Source organism: Motacilla alba, chromosome 4 (assembly GCF_015832195.1).
Source record: "Motacilla alba alba isolate MOTALB_02 chromosome 4, Motacilla_alba_V1.0_pri, whole genome shotgun sequence".
In the NCBI taxonomy this organism is placed as follows: domain Eukaryota; kingdom Metazoa; phylum Chordata; class Aves; order Passeriformes; family Motacillidae; genus Motacilla; species Motacilla alba.
Genome location: NC_052019.1, coordinates 71,686,891 through 71,707,025, shown reverse-complemented (window position 1 = coordinate 71,707,025; position 20,135 = coordinate 71,686,891). Strand labels below are relative to the sequence as shown.

The window sequence follows — 20,135 nt, the reverse complement described above, 5'->3', positions numbered from 1 at the left end:
TGTCTTGCCAGAGCCTGATGGATGAGGCACCTCTCTGCATTTCCCTGAGGAAAGATTCTTTATGGAGGCTTGGAGTTTTTCCCTAAAATAGTACTGTCATTTCATGTAAAAGGTGAATATGTCCTAGTTAATGTCCTAGATATTTTTCCGAGAGGAAGCCGTGCTTTGCTCCCTGGATATCAGAATAAGGTATGAAACACTTGAGAAAATGAAGCGGAAAAATGTCAGATACAGTTTGGTGTTTTGTCTGGAAAAGAGCTTTTTGGAGTTGTGGTTTCCATCTTGGCAAGGATGGCTGTGGATGAGATTTGCTGCCTCTTAGGAATTAATCTGACATCAAGGTGTACTTACCTCATTCAGTGACAACCTGGGGAATGCCTGGTGTTCCTGGTGGGTGGCTGTTTATTTGCTGCAGCCCTCCGGTGTTCTGTTTGTCAGATTATGGTTCTTCCAAGTTGGAATGGTGGCCATCTCCTCATGGAGAAAACCAGCCTGGAGAGTTCTTGCTGTTGTTGGAGCGCAGCGACCCAGCCAGGCTCTGCTTCTGTCTGAACAAAGCAGCATGGAATGGCAATTGGATGTGTCACTGTCAGGCCTCCAGTGTAAACATGGAGCTGAAAAGCCACTTCAAATAGTTCCTGACTTCATGGAATACTGAAAATATGATGGAGATCCTATGCTGAAGTGTTTTTTCAAGGAAGAAAGCAAACTTAGGCGCTGCCTTTTGGTAGAAGGGGTTTGACAGCATGATCACAATGTCTGGAAAACCCTGCCGGAATCCTGCCAAGGGAAAGCTGTTGCTCGGGTGGGTGGCTCCTGGGATGTGTAAGGAGCCCCTGATAAGTGGTCTGATTTTGGCTTTTGTCTTGGAAGGAGAAAGTAAGTCTTGACTCTGCTGTGAAATTGAGCAGTGAAATAGTTTTGCAGGAGCCACGAGGCCAGCCAGCTCAGTGTGCATGGCTGCTTCTGAAGAAAGGGAGGAAGCAAAAGAATCTCTCTATTGTTCTTGTGGAGGAGACCAGCTTCTAAAATAGTGGCGGGCTCTCCCTGTTGACTTTCTGGGCTTTATTTTGGAGTTCCCCCCTGCCTCAAGTTGATCCCCAAACACCTGGAGTCTGATACAAAGTTGTCCAGCTTGTTGCTTACACTGCTGAGAGAGAGGTCTGATGTGAGGTTCACAGCACATACTCAGTAAAACCTGCTCAGCATTTCTACAGGTTCAGTAGGAGGTCTTTTGCTTTATCCAAATACTTAGGGAAAATATGCAGAAAAACTGCTCATTATGTTTTTGGACTCCTCTTACTCCCTCATTGCTTTTTGCCTATTTTGAGGGAATTTGGGTCTGTGACAAAGCCGTGGAGAAAAGCAGTTTTTCCATTTGCTCAGTCTTGTGATCTTGATTTTTTTTGCCTTTCCAGGATGGTCACGTGGAAGTGGCAAGATTGCTTCTGGACAGCGGGGCTCAGGTGAACATGCCTGCGGACTCCTTCGAGTCTCCGCTGACTCTGGCGGCCTGTGGCGGGCACGTGGAGCTGGCAGCTTTGCTGATTGAACGTGGGGCTAACTTGGAAGAGGTCAATGACGAGGGATACACGCCGCTGATGGAGGCAGCTCGAGAAGGCCACGAGGAGATGGTGGCGCTGTTACTTGGGCAAGGTAACTGCTGCGGGGCCTGGTGCGGGCTGCAGCTCGGCAGGCGGCTGCGTGTGTTGGGCCAGAGGCTCCCAGCTGCTGTGGTTTTTGTTCTCTTTGGTGATAAGATGCCTTGTGCGTGTGCAAGTGGTTTGTGTGCTGATCCTGCCTTCTGTAACGGGTGTTTTGTGTTGTTTGAAGGAGCAAACATCAACGCTCAGACGGAGGAGACGCAAGAAACAGCGTTAACCCTGGCTTGCTGCGGAGGGTTTTTGGAGGTGGCCGATTTTCTCATTAAAGCAGGAGCTGACATAGAGCTCGGCTGTTCCACACCTTTGATGGAGGCTGCTCAAGAGGGGCATTTGGAGCTGGTTAAATATTTATTAGCTGCGGGTATGGAGTAATTTCCTTACACTTTTGTAAAGGCTTAATCTAAGAGAAAAGTACTTTTTATGATATTCATTACATTTTCTTTAGCAGCTTCTAGAAGTTGAAGGGAAGGTCTTGAAGCCCAAAGTAATTTACTGGTTGGACTCTGATTTAGCTTTTGAAGATTGAGTTGATGTAAACTTGTTTGGAGCTAGTTTGCAGTTTGTTTTTATTCCTCTAGGGTACGATCAGGTTATCAGTTTTAATAGATGCTGGATTGGAAGGGGGAAGTTTCATTTGCTGTTTGATCCTGTAAAGATGGTGGTGGCTTGTATGTTTTCTGTAATGCCCGTCATAAAGCCTACAAGGTTTTGTCCTTTCTGTTTCAGGGGCTAACGTGCACGCAACAACAGCAACAGGTGACACGGCACTGACGTACGCCTGTGAAAATGGCCACACCGATGTAGCAGATGTCTTACTTCAGGCAGGTGCAGATCTGGTAAGTCGTTTACCTTCCTTAAAAAAATCTAAGTAGGATATTAAATTATCAGCATCTGATGTTCTTTCTCTTTCTTTCTGTGTTTGTTGCTGAAAATTTACACGCTCTGTCATGTATTTTGGGCTGTTAGATTACCCTCGAGTGCTGAGGTCAGTTACAGTCCTCTGGTGATTGATGTCTAAAGCATTTGCAAGCCATTCAAGGTCGTCTGGACAGGAAAATAGGGGATTTCAATCTTTTGACACCATATTCAGCTTCAAATTATTGAGCTGATTCTGGGTTAGTCCTTGTACCTGCAAATCTGTTCTGTTCCTTATGCATCAGATAGCTGACAGTCTGTTTGGTGTGCTGTAATGGAATTAAGATGATGGAGGTAAACTGATTTTTACTTTTCAGTAGGCTTGTGCACCACTGTGTCATCAAAAAGTGATGTTAAACATGTCAGAAGATGTCCTGTTTAACTGAAATCCCCTGAATGTGCCTTGAATGCTTTTTGTGCAGGAGTCACACCTGTGCAGAGACAGGGGTGAATAGTTCATGTGCATTCAAGATAGCCTCAGTTCAAACATTAGCTAAATATTTTTGGCTGAGTTTGTGAAACACTAGAGAAGGATGTTCCATGTCTAGCACCTTTCCATTCAAAAATCCAGGAGGCTGGCTTGCCTTCTTTCGTATGCCACTTTGGATTTTGAAGCCTTTCTTTATCTGCTCTAGGAGCATGAATCAGAAGGTGGAAGAACCCCTCTCATGAAAGCTGCCAGGGCAGGTCATGTTTGCACTGTTCAGTTCTTGATTAGCAAAGGTAAGAGTGTGGAATGGTTTGCATTTTCCTGACATTTGAAATACTTTAAGAACATGTCAGAGCTTAGTGTAACTTCCTTGGATTTGTTTTAAATATCCTAGCTCAAGTAGGCAATTGATTCTCCAACTAGGCGTGTAATGATTGCCTGTGCTTTCTGCTGAGATTAGTGGAACTGTGTGTAATTGTAAAATAGTGTATTTCAGTCAGTAATTCCTAGTAAAAGCAGCAGTAGTAGGGATCCCTGGGGTCTCCGTGCCCCATGGTGCAGCTTTGGAGCACTGTCCTTGGCAGTTGAGCTCCAAGTGCCTATTGGTTTCCAGATTTTGACTATAGCTTGCTTGATGTTTCAGTACAAACCGGGAATTTCCATTTTCCCTCTCCTGGGCTGATTCTCATGAGTTTTGCTTGTCCCTGCCTTGCATGGAGTAGGACATGTGGCAGGACGGAGTTGTCCCTGTGTAGATTGCAGAGCAGTTCATGGTGTTAGATTTGATAGAGGTGCCCCAGTTGAGGTCAGTTTCAGCTGATGTTTGCCCTTGTGTTTGTGCAGGAGCAAATGTGAACAGGACCACAGCGAACAACGATCACACAGTGCTGTCGCTGGCCTGTGCCGGAGGTCACTTGGCAGTGGTGGAGCTACTGCTCGCTCATGGTGCTGATCCCACACACAGACTCAAGGTTTGTCCCTCACCTGCCTCATTTTCCTCTAAAACTAAGGACGCCCAGCTGCATTTTCTCCTTTTGTGTTCTCTACAACTCGCCCAGCCTGTGATGATTTGAATGGAAGTTTGCACAAGCAGGTGTTCTGCTCGTGTGCGTGCTGTTGGAGTTAGTGCACGTCTCTTGATCATCATGACTATAGAGGCTGCCTTCCAGTTGTAAAGTGCTGATTGTGGAAGAGGAAGGAATTTTAAAGTACTTTTTAAAAATATACTTCACCAGGTCGTTAAGTTTAGATGTGAACTTGTGGAGATGGAGTCTTTACTAGAGCAGAAAGCAGTCACATGGGTCGTGTGTTGTGTGTCCCGAAATGCTGCAGTGCTGTTTCCGTGATGCTCTTTTCTGACTGTGTGATCTTTCCCTCTCAGGACGGATCGACCATGCTGATCGAGGCAGCCAAAGGCGGTCACACCAGCGTGGTTTGTTACCTTCTAGATTACCCAAACAACTTGCTTTCTGCTCCTCCACCCGACGCCACTCAGCTGACCCCACCATCCCATGACCTAAACAGGGTAAGATTCCCGGGCTCATGATCTGCAGGGGTTTTTTGCACTTGCTTACTAGAGAGTTTAAAGGTGAGAGAAGAGTCAGTCATGTCCTATCACAAACTGTAGGTGAGCACACTCAGAATTACTTAAAGCTGTAAAGGAAGTGGGGAAGACTTGTGAACATTTTGTTTTAGTGCTCTCATCATTCTTACTGTTCTCTAAATATTGCTGGAAAAAAACACCAAAGGTGGACAAAACCAGCAAGTGCAAAGATCTGCTTGAATGAAACTCTACAGAATTGAATTTATAGCCCATTGTGGCTTGTATTTGCTGTACTATAGTACAGCACTGTACCATGCTGGGTATAGTTCAGCAAGTAATTTTTTAGGTTAAAAATGCTAAGTACGTGGAGATGACATGATCTCCAGGTGTTAATTACTGAATTCAGCATATTAAAAACCGTATTGAATGTTCTTAGTCACCATCAAAGTCTATTTTTCTAACAGATTTTGCTTACCTTCTGTTGAACTGTAACTAGCAGAGAGTATGAGAAAAGTAATCTCTTAGTATCCGACGTTTTAGGCTCCTCGAGTACCAGTGCAGGCGCTGCCCATGGTCGTCCCACCCCAGGAGCCCGACAAACCCCCTGCTAATGTCGCCACAACCCTTCCCATCAGAAATAAAGGTCAGTCGTAGTTCTGCAGCTTACTTTCTAAATATCCTTCCTAGGCAGAAGATAGAGGCTTGCACTTGTAGCAGAGTAGCTCCTATGAAGAGTGTTTATGGATTCAGTCAAGGAAACTGCAATTTTGATTTTTTTTTAATTATTTTTTGAAGGATTTGCTTATCCACCAAGTATCAGTCATCTAAGCCTGTAATCATAAAGTGTCAAGAAATCTGCCTAAGTAAATATGTTAAAATCTCTAGTCTGACACACTGAACTAATGCAAAATGTTACCCAGAAGTCTATAGAAATTGGAGAATGGAAGTTGCAAAACCCATGTTAATCTCCATATCACAGTTGATTTGGTAACTTGCGTTTCCTTAGGGTAATAGTCTGGGAGTGGGTTTGACTAATTGGATTGAAGGCGGAATTTCTTGTGCAGTAAAATCTTTAGTCTGATGTGGCTCAGGTCCTCCTAGGACTAAATTTGCATCTATTTTGCTCTCGCCATTTTGACACTTAATGCTTTCTGTACTTGAGAATTCTCGTCAAAAACCAATTTTTATCAAGCATCAGCAGTAGCAAATACAGGCGTGCATGTCCTAAAATTAATCCTGTGTGTACACTTGTATTGTTCTGGAGATACAGCGAGGATGGCTGGAAGAAACTGGGCACCTCCACTGCCTCAGATCCTGAGTTTTGATTTGCCTTTCGCCCTTCAAAATTAACCGATTGTTGCTTCTCCACCTGGTATGGCAGAGCATGTCAGCTGTGTTACTGGGGACTTCTGCATAAAACACCAGTTGGATTAGTCCATCGCTTGTTCTTGCAGGAAGGCTGAAATATTTGCCTTGCCTGGACAGAGAGCCGAGCTTTGACACAGGCAAAATCGTGTCTGCTATGGATAAAACCTAGTGGCTAAAGACACCCTGTTAGGTCCTGCTAAATCTAAATGACAGTCCTGGGTTCTGGCACTCTTTGTCACCTGAGCAAAGCTGGATACCTGGAGCGAAAGGACGCCTAGTTGTAGAGAGCCTAGCGCTTGTTAAAGGGTACCGAGTCGGTTGCAAAGCCGGTGGCCTAGTCCCAGTCCTAGAGATGTTTTTGCGTCCCTTGGGCTGCGCTTTCAGGGCCGTGAGCATACGTTTACGTCCCAGCACCATACCAGACGCAAAACACCAAGTAAAGAGACAGCATTTCCTTGCTTTTTGTTCCCAGTTTCCTTGTAGCAGCACTCGGTAGCAGCGGCTCGAGACAATCGCTTCCCTTGGCAAAAGCGTACCGACTGCTGGAGTAGACGTGTCACCGTAGCGCAGGGCTGTGCGGGATGCATGTGCAGTAGCGTGGCCTGTTAAAGTGCAGTCTGACTGCTGGGTACCCATGGGCAGGTGTTCTCCGAGGGCCTTCGGGACGCGCTGACCTGCCGCGGGTGCCGTGCCCCGCGCGTAGCCGGCCGCGCGGCGGCCCAGCGGTAGCTCTGTAATGAGGATGCCGTTGGTATGCACTTCCATTGGTTCTGAGGGGGTTTCTTTTTCACACAGCTGCTTCTAAACAAAAGTCCAGCAGTCATTTGCCAGCAAACAACCAGGATGTACAGGGTTACATCACCAATCAGTCTCCAGAGAGCATTGTAGAAGAGGCTCAGGGCAAGTTGACAGAGCTGGAGCAGAGGATAAAAGAAGCCATAGAGAAGAACGCTCAGCTGCAGTCCCTGGAATTGGCACACGCTGACCAGCTCACCAAAGAGAAGATTGAGGAGCTGAACAAAACGAGAGAGGAGCAAATTCAGAAGAAACAAAAGATTTTGGAGGAACTGCAGAAAGTGGAGCGAGAGTTACAGCTGAAAACTCAGCAGCAGCTCAAAAAGCAATATCTAGAGGTAAAGGCGCAAAGAATTCAGCTCCAGCAGCAGCAGCAGCAACAGTCTTGCCAGCATCTGGGACTACTGACTCCCGTTGGGGTAGGAGAACAACTCTCAGAGGGAGACTATGCACGATTGCAGCAAGTGGACCCCATCTTGCTCAAAGATGACCCTCAGCAAGCTGCTGCGCAGACGGGTTTTGCACCAGTTCAGCCTCTGGCCATGCCACAAGCTTTGCCTCTGGCAGCAGGTTCCTTACCTCCAGGGTCCATCGCAAATCTTACAGAACTGCAAGGTGTTATAGTTGGACAGCCAGTGCTGGGCCAAGCACAACTAGCAGGGCTGGGGCAAGGAATACTGACAGAAACACAGCAAGGGTTAATGGTAGCCAGCCCTGCTCAGACGCTCAATGACACGCTGGATGACATCATGGCAGGTGGGTTTACATTGTTACGAGCAGGTATAATATTTGCTTGACCAGTCGAGGGTATGTCCACTTCTTTTTATATGTGTGTGTGTGTGTGTGTGTGTGTGTTTGTGTATTCCCACGAGCTCTACGGCAAGCACCACTCGTCCTCTGATCCCTGTCGTGAGGAGCTGGGAAAACTAGCTTTTAACTTTTCAGTTCGCAGGGTGAGCTGAGCGGTGCCTGTTGGTCAGGTTGGTATGCTGCAGTGGCATTTTTGACTCGTCATAGTTTGGGATGTGTTAGAGTTCATGTGGCAGATCCGTTTTGGCCTGATGGTAGCTCAGGAGTAGCACCATGATGTAGTGGGTAATACTTTGAACTAGCTGAGAGCTGACTTGCAGTAGGCTGAGCAGCTGCAGCACCACAACTAGCCTAAAAAATGTGAGGCACCTGCGAGTTTATCTTGAGAATAAGAGCTGCTCCAGGTGGCCATATGTAGTCTACTTATTGGAAGCTTTTATTTCTGCTGGGGAAACAGGGCGATAATCCTATGACTTTCTGAAGCATCTCATAAAAATGGCTGCCAGCAGAAAACATGTTTAGCCTTACCCAATTCTTGTCATCGCTTGGGAGAATTCTTTGCCCAGTGACATGAATGCTCTAAGGCCTTAAGCAGTGAAACAGGAGAATGGAGCAGGTTTTAAATGCCAGTTGTCACTGTTGTTTTAGTTTACACCTCACTCAGCTGTGCTTCATCTGAACCCTTTCCATGCTAAAGCAGTCATTGAAATACCCCTTAGCTGAGCTGAGCACAGATGAACTGGTAGGACAGAGTCTTAAAAAAAGGTCACTTGATGAAAAAGTACCGAGATGCTCTTGGTTAAGGCCATGCACTGTCATTTTTATGAGTGCTGTCCATCTGAACAAGTGTGCTTTGCAAAGCTGTTAGGATGAGGGATGTGTGCCAGAGGAAGGAGGTCTCCAGGAAGGTGTGAGCCCAGAGGTGGTCCTGCATGTGCTGCCGGAGTTAGAGCACAGCAGTGGTACAGAGTCAGTGGAAGGTGTGGTAACCGATTGAAACTACCAGGTGGTGGCTTGTTAAAGCACTTGGAACACCACTTGTGAGGTGAGAGTGACCTTGTGTCCACGCAAAGCTTCATTCAAGGTGACAGAAACTTCTTTGCTGGAAATCGCGTGTTAGAATTGAAGCCTAGGTGTAAAGATTGGAAGTGGATAAAAACCATGAATGTATGCATGGAAAAGTAGAAATAATGACATATAGCATGCACTGGCAGTGACAGTTTGTCTCGTGGAACTGCTGGGGTACAGGATAACATGAATTTAAAAGCTGGGATGATTGCAGTTGCTGGTAACTTAGAAAGAATCTGTGCAATGCACTCGAGTTGTGTTTAAATACGAGTTGACCCTGGAGTTGGGATGTTGGCACCTGTGTTTAGCTGCATGTCACATCTTGAGCGGGTGTGATTCCAGGTCACCTGCCGCATACCCCGATGCCTGTGCGTGCCTTTTTGCGCAGTCAGGTATTTCCAGTGTGAAATGGAGGCAATATTTTGGTTCTGCTCAGCCCCACTTGTTAGCAGGTCTGAATCTGAAGTCTGAATTCTTGTTCTGTCAAGTGCCTGATTATAGGGTGTTTTTTTAAGCAAGAACAGACACAGGCCTGAGTGTAGAACTTCAGAGCCAGCCTGTAGTGAGTCCCCATATCACAGTTTAATGTAGAGCTGAAATGGGCTCAGTGTAACAGAGAACATTAGGGTAGCCACTAAGTATGTGGTCACTAACTCCATGTGCTGCTTTAAGAGAAGCTTCTAGAGTATTCTTACAGATTTAAAATCTTGTTTCAGAGATGCCTTGAGTTTAGTTCCATTGCAGAGCTGTGTTTACAGCACCAGTTGCAGAAATGAAGCTTCACCTTGACTATGCAAACTTGATTTAATGTGCATCTCTGTGCTTAATTAGTTGAAAACAATGGCTAAGTAGTAAGTAACACTTAATTGTTTCCTTTGGGCTCCTTTATGACCCTGCTGGAATTGAGGACAAGCCAAAGGTTTGCTCTTGAGCTTCAGATGTCAGGCAAGTTTTTTGCTTGCTGTGAGGCTCGCAAAAAGAAGTATTTTTTAGGATTAGTTATGTAAGGCTTGTATGGAAACATGGCATCTGTTAAGTGGTGTGATAAAGATCTAAGGAGAAAAACCACCTTGTTTTTAATAGCGGGCTTTTTACAAAGTAGGAACTATTCCAAGGATTATGTCCAGCCGCAGAGCTTCGCAGAGAACTTCAGGAATCTTGAAGCACTTGATAAAATGCATTCCTGGAAGCTACCTTGTGGGTTGAGTCAGTTGGAAGTGCAGCTGTCTAAATTAAAACATCAGAAAGCAAGCTGTAAGCTTTTCACAGAGACTCAATACTGAAAAAAAATAGCAGTAGAGTGCCAGCATCTCAGGAAAATCAGGTTGTGTCTCACTTGGGACCCGAGCAGGAGCTGGTTTCACGTGGGGCTGACCTGCCTTAGGCTGCCTTGCACACTCTTAACTAATAACCACCAAGACTGCAGGTGTGCCGTGGTTCTCAGGCTTCACCCGTGGAGCCCTTCTTGCACAGCAGCAGCCCAGTGGTGGTGTTGGAATTCAGAACATAACTTGCACTGTTACAGTCCGAGGCACGTTCTGCATCTCAAGTGCTCTAGAGTGATTTTAATCCTGTGTGGCACAAACATGGTTTGTAATAACCGAGGATACTACAGAGAAATTGGGGGCAGAGGAGGAACTGATGTGGAACAAGCCTGTAGAGCTGGCTTGAAACCAGCTGGAAAAAGCTGAGATGTCTCACACATCTCTTGTAAAGTATTTTTTTCTTCCGTCCCTCATCTTGCCTCATTGCCGTGTAATGTGGAACAGTTTTTATCTGTCTGCTGTTGACATTACAGGAGACTAGGAATGAGTGCATAAGGCCAATGCTGTGCCCACAGCAGGACAGCATTTGTGGGACATGTGATGGCCACGTGTGGAGAAGTGGGATTACAAGGGCCTGTCACTCTGGTGAGGCCAGTGGGCATGGGCGAGGAGGTAGCTCCTCTGAGGGTGTCTTCTCTTCATTCAAGCTAAGAGAGAGTTGAGGGATGGCCAGAAGAAAATCCATATAAAGAGCAGGTCTGTTTCAAATATCACTAAGCACAAAACTGATTGTCTGATAGCCCAGCAAATGCCCAAGACTGCAACTGGAGTGGTCAAACAGCGCTTGGTGATGTCTTCTGACCAAGAAGCTTGACTAAGGTGTAGGTGCTCCTGTACCAGGTCACGTATATACTGAAATATTCCAATAGTGACCTGACTTGGTTATCTCAGGCATGAGATAATGATGTCTCCATGGTGAAGTACAGCCTTGAGTTCACTTTGCCACTAGGCCATTGGAGCAGGGCAAGGAGCAGAGTGCAGACATACATATTTTGACTGTCAGTGTGTTTAGGGTGTAGAATCAAGTTGGTTACTTCTCTCTGTGCTCCAGACTGCTGTGAAAACTTTTTGGGTTATTGAAAACTTTGAATATATTTGTTTGGGCGCCATAAAAAGTCTGTCCATCACCTTTGGCATGTTCATTAGAAATCTGAACTCCACGCAGGTGATGTTGAAATAAATATAACCCAAGTGATTACCCATAAAAATGAATATTGTGTCCCAGTGAATTGTGCTGCAGGTATATGAACGAAATTTGTGGATTATTGCTGGAGCACATGTCTTTCTTTTTTTGGGTTGGTTTGTTTTGTATTTTGGGGGGGTGGGGGCAGTAATTGGGGTGTTTTGTTGTTTTTTCTCCCCTCACTACAAATGTAAAAAGTAGACTTTACCTGAACCGAGACCTTCTTAACTAACTTCATTTGTTTTTAGCCTGAGAATTTACTAATGTCTCCTGTAATAGACAAGATGCTTCCCAGTCTCCTTTTTTGGACTTGAGCAGGAATTCTTAGAAACTGTTAAGAACACCTGCAGTTTTTGACCTTATGTCAAAATATTTTGGCACATCTTCAGTATGTTAATTTAAATCCATACCTAGTGTGATTTGTGAGATAAGTTTTCAAAAGGCACTCAAAGATCTCAATCAAGGGAGTTGGAATTCTGAATTCTGACTTAGTCTTAGATATAAGGTTAATGATACTTGCTCTGTTAGAAGCTGAGGGTTCCTTGCTTCTCCTGGTGCCATTTATTAGCTCCTTTGGTGAGATTTTGTGTAGGAAATCCAGAAATTACATTAATTATGGGTGCCTCGCAGAGGTGGGAGCACACAGCTGGGCCTGTTAGGATACAGGTGTCGTGGCATCAGTTGGGAAACTGCTTCATTTTGCAGTTTCAAGTGCTTTTGTCAGCTGGACAGAAGTGTGTAGTGCTTCACCTTCTCCTTTCCTGTTGCACCTGAGAAGCAGCTGGAGAAACCCTGGAGAAGTGACAGGGGGAAAAGCCATTGAGTTCTTCTGAGGAACAGTAGGGAAATGGGTGTTTTCCCCAGCAGCTGCTTTAGACTCCAGTTGGCTGTGTGCTCCTGGACGTGCCAGCTACAGGATGAGCTTCAGGGAGCGTGGTGGCAGTCGGTGCTATCTGTGTCGTGTCCATGCACTGTTATCACTGTCAGTGGTGTTACCTTTGCTTACCTGACACCTGACCAAACTCTCTGCAACCTGCTGTTACAAAGCTTCCACTTCTCTGGTTTCAGCCAGTCCTGCCGTGTGAGCATCCTGCCCTGTTGCTTTTTTGTTGTTTATGGGGGTGGGGGTGAAGGCTGGATGGAATTTTACATGAAACCATTTAAACTGTTTTAAGAAAAGTTGCATAGGTACCCGTTGGTTGGACTTGTTCTGCAGCCCTGCTTCCAAAGGTATGGAGCTCCAGGTCCAAATTATGGCTGATTTGTTGTAGGAAAGATCTTTGGGTTAAAAAAAAAAAAAAAAATCTTATGGTGGGCTTTTAAAACACGTCAGTCTGATACTTAACTCTTCCTTTGATTGAATGCAGTAAACCTTTTTCCTAGTTCAAATTCTAAGAGTTCAAGAATCAAAGATGGGGCTCAAGGTGTGGAAGACATATATTTGTGGAAAGCAAGAGTTTTTAAGGAGTTCCATGTGTCGGTGGGAATTCATCCCACTGTCCCTTTATTGTCACATTACACTTGGGAAGTGTTTTGCTTTGACTAAGTGTGGTTCTTCTGTCCAACAGCAGTGAGTGGAAGAGCATCTGCAATGTCAAACACTCCTACCCACAGCATTGCAACCTCCGTGTCCCAACCTCAGACGCCGACTCCGAGCCCCATCATTTCTCCTTCAGCCATGCTGCCCATCTACCCTGCTATAGACATCGATGCCCAGGTGAGCTGCCGCTCTCACAGATGCACCAGGCTGTTTCTTCCTGCGTCCTGAATAATTCAGTGGTGGCAAACAGCTCTGCTGTATAATGGATTGGGGTCTGGGGACTGGATTTGCTGCTTTTAGAAAGCCAGAGCGACGCCCCCGGGAGTCACAACCCACTTTCCTCTGTGCTCTCCCCGAACCAAAAAAAGGTCTCTGAATGACTAAACACTTGCATTTCTTATTCCTTTGTTGTCAGTGGGATTATGAGAAACAGCAGAGCTGCCTACTGACAGAAGTTAAATGTTTTCTGGCCTGGCATCCTAAGACAAAAATAAGCCTTAAAGCATTGCACACAGAATTTTTTGGTTGTGCTTCCGAGTTATTGGCCAGAGATCACGGATGTATGAAAGTCTTGAAACTAATTATTGTTGTGTTTTTTTTAGCAAGAGGAAATAATTCAAGCTCTCATTTCCACTGAGGGAAAGGCTTTTCTGTATGAAAATAATTGTTAAAAGGGCAGCTTTCTGTTGACTTGGAGCTAGCTGGCCATCAGCAAAAAGCTTACACGTACTGACTGGCATATATCAATGCACAGCTCTGGGCTCTACATAACATGATTAAGATTGGGCAGCATGGAGCAGAGGAAAGGCATGAGATCACTGGGGAGAAAAGAGAAGCCTCTGGAAAATCAGCCCTTGCTGTGTAGTTGGTTGTGGCACTTGGCTTGGATTCCGCTGAGATAAAGCCTTTGGCTGAACCAAGCACTAAGAATTAGAGAGAGAATTCTTACCTTCATTATACCATCTAAAGGTCACAGTCAGGCAGTGGTAAAGAAGTTAATCTGGTTAGGAGAGCACAGATCAGAGCTCAGTTCTTGAAGAATCTCAGTTCCTGTCAGGATTCCTCCTAAACCTCCCAGCAGAGCTGCCTTGAGAGGTAGAATCCTGTCATGAGCTTGCACGCAGCTGTCAAGAGGGGCATCCATAAACATGCCCTCAGCTTATAGAAGCTTTTTCCTTTGGCGTGGGTACAGTTCTGTTTTGGCTATAACAGGGGCTGTACTTGAAAAAGCAAGTGTTTATTTTGTGTGTATGTCTGTTTGCTTTAGACTGAGAGTAACCATGACACAGCCTTGACGCTGGCTTGTGCTGGTGGCCATGAAGAACTGGTACAAACCCTGCTGGAGAGAGGAGCTAACATTGAGCACAGGGACAAGAAGGGTGGGTATCTCACTGTGGCAGAACGAACCCTGGCTGCTTTGCCAGTGTGTCCCACTAAATAAATCCCCGGTAAACCTGGACTTGATGTGAAACCTTCAGGCTTGCTCTTCTGGTGCTGTAACTCGTGTCATGTTTTCTGTTTCAGGGTTTACTCCGCTCATTTTGGCAGCTACAGCCGGCCATGTGGGTGTTGTGGAAATCTTACTGGATAATGGAGCTGATATTGAAGCCCAGTCTGAGAGAACCAAGGACACTCCCTTGTCTTTGGCTTGTTCAGGAGGGAGGCAAGAGGTGAAGTAAACCTTAAATCTTGAGAAGCAGTGTGTGAATGACATATTGTGTCAGTACAGTACAAGAATCTTCCAGAAAAGATACACAGGATGCGTGTTTAAAATAGATGCCAAGAGCTTCACATTTTCCGTTTTACACATTACAACTTGTCTCATCTAGACTGCTTTTTCTCTTTTGATAACTGGACTGGCATTGTGCAGGTGTCCTCATGGATGCAGTCATTAGTGCCCATTATGGACTTGTACCAGCATGATTAAATGTAGATATGAAAGTGAATGCTGTCAGGATTGTTGGTGCTGAGAATCAGGAGTTAGACACAAATGGGTTCCATACGTGAGCCTTATCATAGTTTGGGGGGATAAATGGGAAAAAGCTGGGCTTTGAGTGGCAGAGATGATGTCAGAACACCCTCCTGCCCAGATTTTGGGTTTGACAGTATATTTGTTCTGGGATTTCCTGGGAAAACATTCTTCTTGAGAATTGTGCAGGTCTGATCTAAACTTTTTTCATGTTTAAAACCTGAAAGGGAAGCAAGTTTAACATTGCACTGGAAGTGACACCGTGGGTTTTCACCTCAGTGTGCACTGTGATTTTAACTTGCTAGGCAGTTCAGTGTCTTGTCAAGTTCTCTGCAGGAGAGGACAAAAAGCAGGAGTACTTTGTATACCATATTGAAACTGAATTTTTGGGTCTGGCTGAAATAATCATGGGGAGATCTGCTTTTCCTTACTCTGCTGTTGAATTTGGTACACTCATGAGCAGCCATGATTGATTTTTTTTTTTAAGGAAGTTTCACAGTGGCTTTGGGGACACAGGTGTGGCCTCACCCAGTCATGAAGGCGAGGAGTATAGCAAAGCAACTGATAAAAGCGCCTTTCTTACCATTGACATCTTCCAACAGAACATTTAGGTCTAAAAAGCTTTTGTCTTGGCTAGATTTGCAAGTTTGGGAGCAAACCAGATGTCATTTGTTGAAACACTGCAGGTGGTGGAGTTGCTGCTAGCTCGAGGGGCAAACAAGGAGCACAGGAATGTGTCTGATTACACACCTCTGAGCCTCGCCGCCTCGGGTGGCTACGTGAACATTATCAAGATTCTGCTGAATGCTGGGGCAGAAATCAATTCCAGGCAAGTTCCCTTTACAGCCCTTATCTCATGTGCTTGGTTGTGAGTGATGTGAGGAAATTGTGTGTGTTCTCCCTGAGTAGTTTTCTCTCTGTGTGTGCAGTTATGCCATGCTTCCGCATCCGTTGGGAGGTAGAAAACAGCTCAGGTGTGAGCTGCGCAGGTACAAGCCAAGGGCCAAACACAGACTGTACGTTACAAGCACACCTCATAAGAGATGCCCTTCAGTTTGAAGCCATCAAGAAATAAAAGTGTAGTTTCTAAGTAGAAACACTTGTCCTAAACCATACTGCTGTGGAGAACTTTTTGTGTGGGTTCAGTAGAAGTTGGCATGCAGCTGATTTTTCGGTGTGTGAATACTCTGCCTCCATTAGTTTGTTACAGTCACATTTCATTCTGAAATGACCTTTAAAACAGTTGTGGTTCTTTCTTTCTTCTCTTTCAGAACTGGTAGCAAATTGGGCATTTCTCCCTTGATGCTGGCAGCCATGAATGGGCACACTGCTGCTGTCAAGCTGTTACTGGACATGGGCTCTGATATAAATGCCCAGATCGAGACCAACAGGAATACAGCTCTGACTCTGGCCTGTTTCCAAGGAAGAACTGAGGTGGTCAGCCTGCTGCTTGATAGAAAAGCTAACGTAGAGCACAGAGCCAAGGTAAGGAGCTGGAAACAGCTGGAGGGGGCTCCAGAGGGAGGTGCTTGTAAGTCGTCGTGTCTGTGTTGCTGCCTGATTTTCTTGCCTTTGTGCAAGTCAGCTTCTCTAGTTCAGTTCTCCAGTCCAGTTAACGGAGCTGAACCAGATAATCATATAGAAAAACACGGCTGCATTTAAGGGCTAAGATTTTGGTGGTTGCAGAGCTCATCAAAAAATGTGTTGATTGATCTTGAGGTGCTTACAAGCATAAGGACAGTAATCCATTATGTTTGAGTCAAATCAACACTGTGTCTCAGGTAAGCCACTCCCCCCACTAATGGCTTGTGTCTCCTGCTTGCTTGTCCCAGACTGGTCTGACACCGTTAATGGAAGCAGCTTCTGGGGGCTACGCAGAGGTGGGCAGGGTCCTGCTGGACAAAGGCGCCGATGTCAACGCTCCCCCAGTACCTTCATCCAGAGACACAGCTTTAACCATTGCAGCGGACAAAGGGCACTACAAGTTCTGTGAGCTCCTCATTAGCAGGTACGGTGCTGGCGAGCGAGCAGCTGAATGGGAAACGTGGCTGTCTTTGGGCTTCATTTTCCCAATATCCAATGATATTTCCAAATAGTCAGTACAGCCTCAGGAAATGGGAAAGGTTCTCTGTGTCTGTTGGCTTCTATCAGATAATTTAATTTATCCCAGGGACTCAGATGAAGTTCTTCTTGGGGCCAAAGTGCTTCCTTTGGCCTCAGTGCAGGGTTTTGATGGAATGTGCTTGGTTTTGTAGGGGAGCTCACATCGATGTGCGGAACAAGAAGGGCAATACTCCGCTGTGGCTGGCAGCAAATGGGGGGCATCTCGATGTGGTCCAACTGCTGGTCCAGGCTGGAGCTGACGTGGATGCAGCTGATAACAGGAAAATAACTCCTCTCATGGCAGCCTTCCGAAAGGTAGGTGGTGGAGTTCAGCTCAGCTCTTAGCTAGGATTGTTTTGCTCATCCCTACATAGCTGTTAGAAACAGAACATAGTGACAGAAGCTACATATTTAATAATATCTCAGTTAATTTGAATACTTGGCCTTGAATCTTCAGCAGCAGATATGTGTGTCACCTGTGTGATATCTGTGTTCAATTCTAATTGCGATTGGCTTTATAGGCCATGTCGTGAGTCTGGTTCTGCTGTGTGTGAGGGGTGAAAATTGCGGTGTGTTTCTGTGTGATAGAACTGGGGGGAAATAGGATCGGTTCCTTATGCAAGAGAGGGTGAGGACTTGGGTCAGAAAAAGTGTGGTTTACCTGATTTGAGTCTACAGATGATTTCTGTTAGTAAGGGAGTGTAGTTGAGGTGTTGCAGTGCTGAAAACATTGCAGTTGACTGTAGAGAAGCCTGTAGCTGTTAAGCTGTTAGAGTTGGGCATCTGAAAACTACCCCAAAAAGGCAGAGGTTTGTGCAAGTACTTCTGGAGTAAGGGCAACCTGATGAGAGGTAATTACTTGGCTTCTCTGGTGGCAGAGATGTGCAGAAATGTGCTTCACTAGTTCAGAAGGTGAGAAAGATGTCAAAACAAGTGTTGAGAGCTTTGTGTGGTGAGGAGCTGGAAATAAATATTTTGCAAGGAGTGCGGGGCTGAAGTGTTTCTCAGAAAGCCAGAGGCAGCTGGTCTGATAGCAGGTGTTGTCCTTGAAATGTGTTCTGCAGGGTCATGTGAAAGTGGTGCGTTACCTGGTGAAGGAGGTGAACCAGTTCCCGTCCGACTCGGAGTGCATGAGATACATAGCAACCATCACTGATAAGGTAAGGGGGGCAAGGAAACACTTGACAAGGAACACTGTCGTGTCTCGGCCTCAGAGACAGTGACGTTGGCCAGCTTTCGGCCATAGCACGAGTCCCATTGGAGTTTTTGAGGAAAACCAGCAGGCAATGAGAGCACGTGGCGCTTGGTTCTCAATGCCCTTTGTCATTTCAGGAGATGCTGAAGAAGTGCCACCTGTGCATGGAGTCAATCGTTCAAGCCAAAGATAGACAGGCTGCAGAAGCCAACAAAAACGCCAGCATTCTGCTAGAGGAGCTGGACTTGGAGAAGGCAAGTGCAAAGAGTTGCAGCTGGGAATATTTCTCTCTTAAAATTGCAATTTCACGTTCCTTCAAGATGATAAGGTCGGTAAAAGTAGTTATTGGGGTACAGGAGTGTGTGTAATGACCGTAACTGGAGTGTCCAGAGCTGAGCCTCTTGCTGTTCAGGTAATCTTTCATCTTTGCTGTTATTCAGGGACATTGGATCAGGAAATGCCAATGTAAAACTATTTCCTCTGTACCAAAGGAAGGATTTCTGAATATGATTTGTCAAAAAAAAAAAAAAAGAGTGTGGCATTTTCTAGTCATACTCGTATGGATTTTAGGTCTAAACCAAATTTTGTGTCCTAACTATTAAAAAAATTAGTTAATTTACTAAAAAACATGGTACTGTACTAGAAATAGAACAGAAAAGTCTAAGGAAATAAAAAGCATTTGGATTTCTTGAAATGCATGGGACATTTTGTAAGGCTGTTCCATGTGCTTGACTTGTAGCTAAGGGAAGAAAGCAGGAGACTGGCTCTGGCTGCCAAAAGAGAGAAGAGAAAAGAGAAAAGGAGGAAGAAAAAAGAAGAGCAAAGGCGAAAACTAGAAGAAATAGAAGCAAAAAATAAAGAGAACTTTGAACTTCAAGCTGCTCAGGAGAAGGAGAAGTTAAAAGCTGAAGGTGATTACTGCAATTATTCCAAGAAAAGAATGAAATTCATTATGAGCTGGTATGACATCTGTAATAGGTTTATGGATGTCTCATAGTCTAAGGTTTTGTGTGTTTCTTGGAGCTTTGCAAAACAGTTACTCCTAGAGTTTTTTGATAGGGCAGGTGTGATTTGGCAAGCAAAACACTCAGGTTTCCTCCAACCAGCTAAGTTACTCCTGCTTTTTCTTTACTCTTCTATCAGATGATCCCGAGGTCCCAATGGAGCCTCCCAGTGCTACCACCACCACCACCATAGGCATATCTGCAACCTGGACAACGTTAGCAGGCTCTCATGGGAAGAGGAATAACACCATCACCACAACGAGCTCCAAGAGGAAAAACAGGAAAAACAAAGTAACCCCTGACAACGTTCAGATTATATTTGATGATCAGCTTCCCATTTCCTATAGCCAGCCTGAGAAGGTGAATGGGGAATCCAAGAGCAGCAGCACCAGCGAGAGCGGTGACAGTGACAATATGAGGATCTCCAGCTGCAGCGATGAGAGCAGCAATAGCAACAGCAGCCACAAGAGTGACAATCATTCCTCCACAGCTGTCACCAACACACAGAGCAACAAAAAGCAGCCGTCGGTGCTCGTCACTTGTCCAAAGGATGAGAGGAAAGCGGTGCCTGGCAAGTCATCCATCAAGTGAGTTGCTGTGGCCATGAATGCAAAGCGCAAGTCATCTTTTTTTTCTCCCCCACATAATGACAGCATTTAATTCCTTTTGCAGGTTGTCTGAAGTCATTAATGAAGTGACGAGTAATTCCTTGTCTACTTGCACAAAATCCGCTCCTTCTCCCCTTTCTTCTCCAAATGGAAAGCTAACCATCGCTAGTCCTAAACGTGGTCAGAAAAGGGAGGAAGGTTGGAAGGAAGTTGTGAGAAGGTAAGCAAAATAATTCCCCTAATTCCCTTTGATGCTGTCCTTTGTGTAGCCTTCCTTGGAGTTAGCGAATGACCTTCTCAGTGGGTTTGAGATCTCACAAAGCTGCTGCTGCATAGGTTGGATCAGAAAATACAGAGTTCTTTTTGACCAGCCTTGCCCACAGCTTCTTGCCATGGAAGTGTTTCCTTCTTAATATTGTTTCTTTTTTTGTGTAGATCCAAGAAGGTTTCTGTCCCATCGACTGTGATTTCCAGAGTTATTGGCAGAGGAGGGTGTAACATCAACGCCATCCGGGAGTGCACGGGAGCGCATATAGACATTGACAAACAGAAGGATAAAACTGGAGACCGAATCATCACAATAAGGTGGGTGAGCAGGAGCCTGCACTGGCTCTG

The 20,135-nt window shown here is 45.4% G+C and overlaps 1 protein-coding gene across 5 annotated transcripts in view; it reads left to right on the top strand.

Moving 5' to 3' along the window:
• ANKRD17 (ankyrin repeat domain 17) overlaps window positions 1-20,135 on the top strand; it is a 69,094-nt gene that overhangs the window by 41,223 nt on the left and 7,736 nt on the right. For 3 of the 5 annotated variants that reach the window (XM_038134312.1, XM_038134314.1, XM_038134316.1), the window contains exons 8-28: window positions 1,419-1,656; window positions 1,834-2,025; window positions 2,391-2,500; window positions 3,215-3,302; window positions 3,853-3,980; window positions 4,391-4,534; window positions 5,093-5,195; window positions 6,716-7,471; window positions 12,670-12,818; window positions 13,909-14,020; window positions 14,166-14,311; window positions 15,297-15,439; window positions 15,882-16,095; window positions 16,443-16,618; window positions 16,866-17,028; window positions 17,778-17,873; window positions 18,046-18,162; window positions 18,648-18,819; window positions 19,052-19,499; window positions 19,585-19,740; window positions 19,956-20,105. In XM_038134312.1, the coding sequence (XP_037990240.1) occupies window positions 1,419-1,656; window positions 1,834-2,025; window positions 2,391-2,500; window positions 3,215-3,302; window positions 3,853-3,980; window positions 4,391-4,534; window positions 5,093-5,195; window positions 6,716-7,471; window positions 12,670-12,818; window positions 13,909-14,020; window positions 14,166-14,311; window positions 15,297-15,439; window positions 15,882-16,095; window positions 16,443-16,618; window positions 16,866-17,028; window positions 17,778-17,873; window positions 18,046-18,162; window positions 18,648-18,819; window positions 19,052-19,499; window positions 19,585-19,740; window positions 19,956-20,105 (4,001 nt within the window). The remainder of the gene's footprint in view (window positions 1-1,418; window positions 1,657-1,833; window positions 2,026-2,390; window positions 2,501-3,214; window positions 3,303-3,852; window positions 3,981-4,390; window positions 4,535-5,092; window positions 5,196-6,715; window positions 7,472-12,669; window positions 12,819-13,908; window positions 14,021-14,165; window positions 14,312-15,296; window positions 15,440-15,881; window positions 16,096-16,442; window positions 16,619-16,865; window positions 17,029-17,777; window positions 17,874-18,045; window positions 18,163-18,647; window positions 18,820-19,051; window positions 19,500-19,584; window positions 19,741-19,955; window positions 20,106-20,135) is intronic. The other 2 variants (XM_038134313.1, XM_038134317.1) reach the window with 2 other exon arrangements.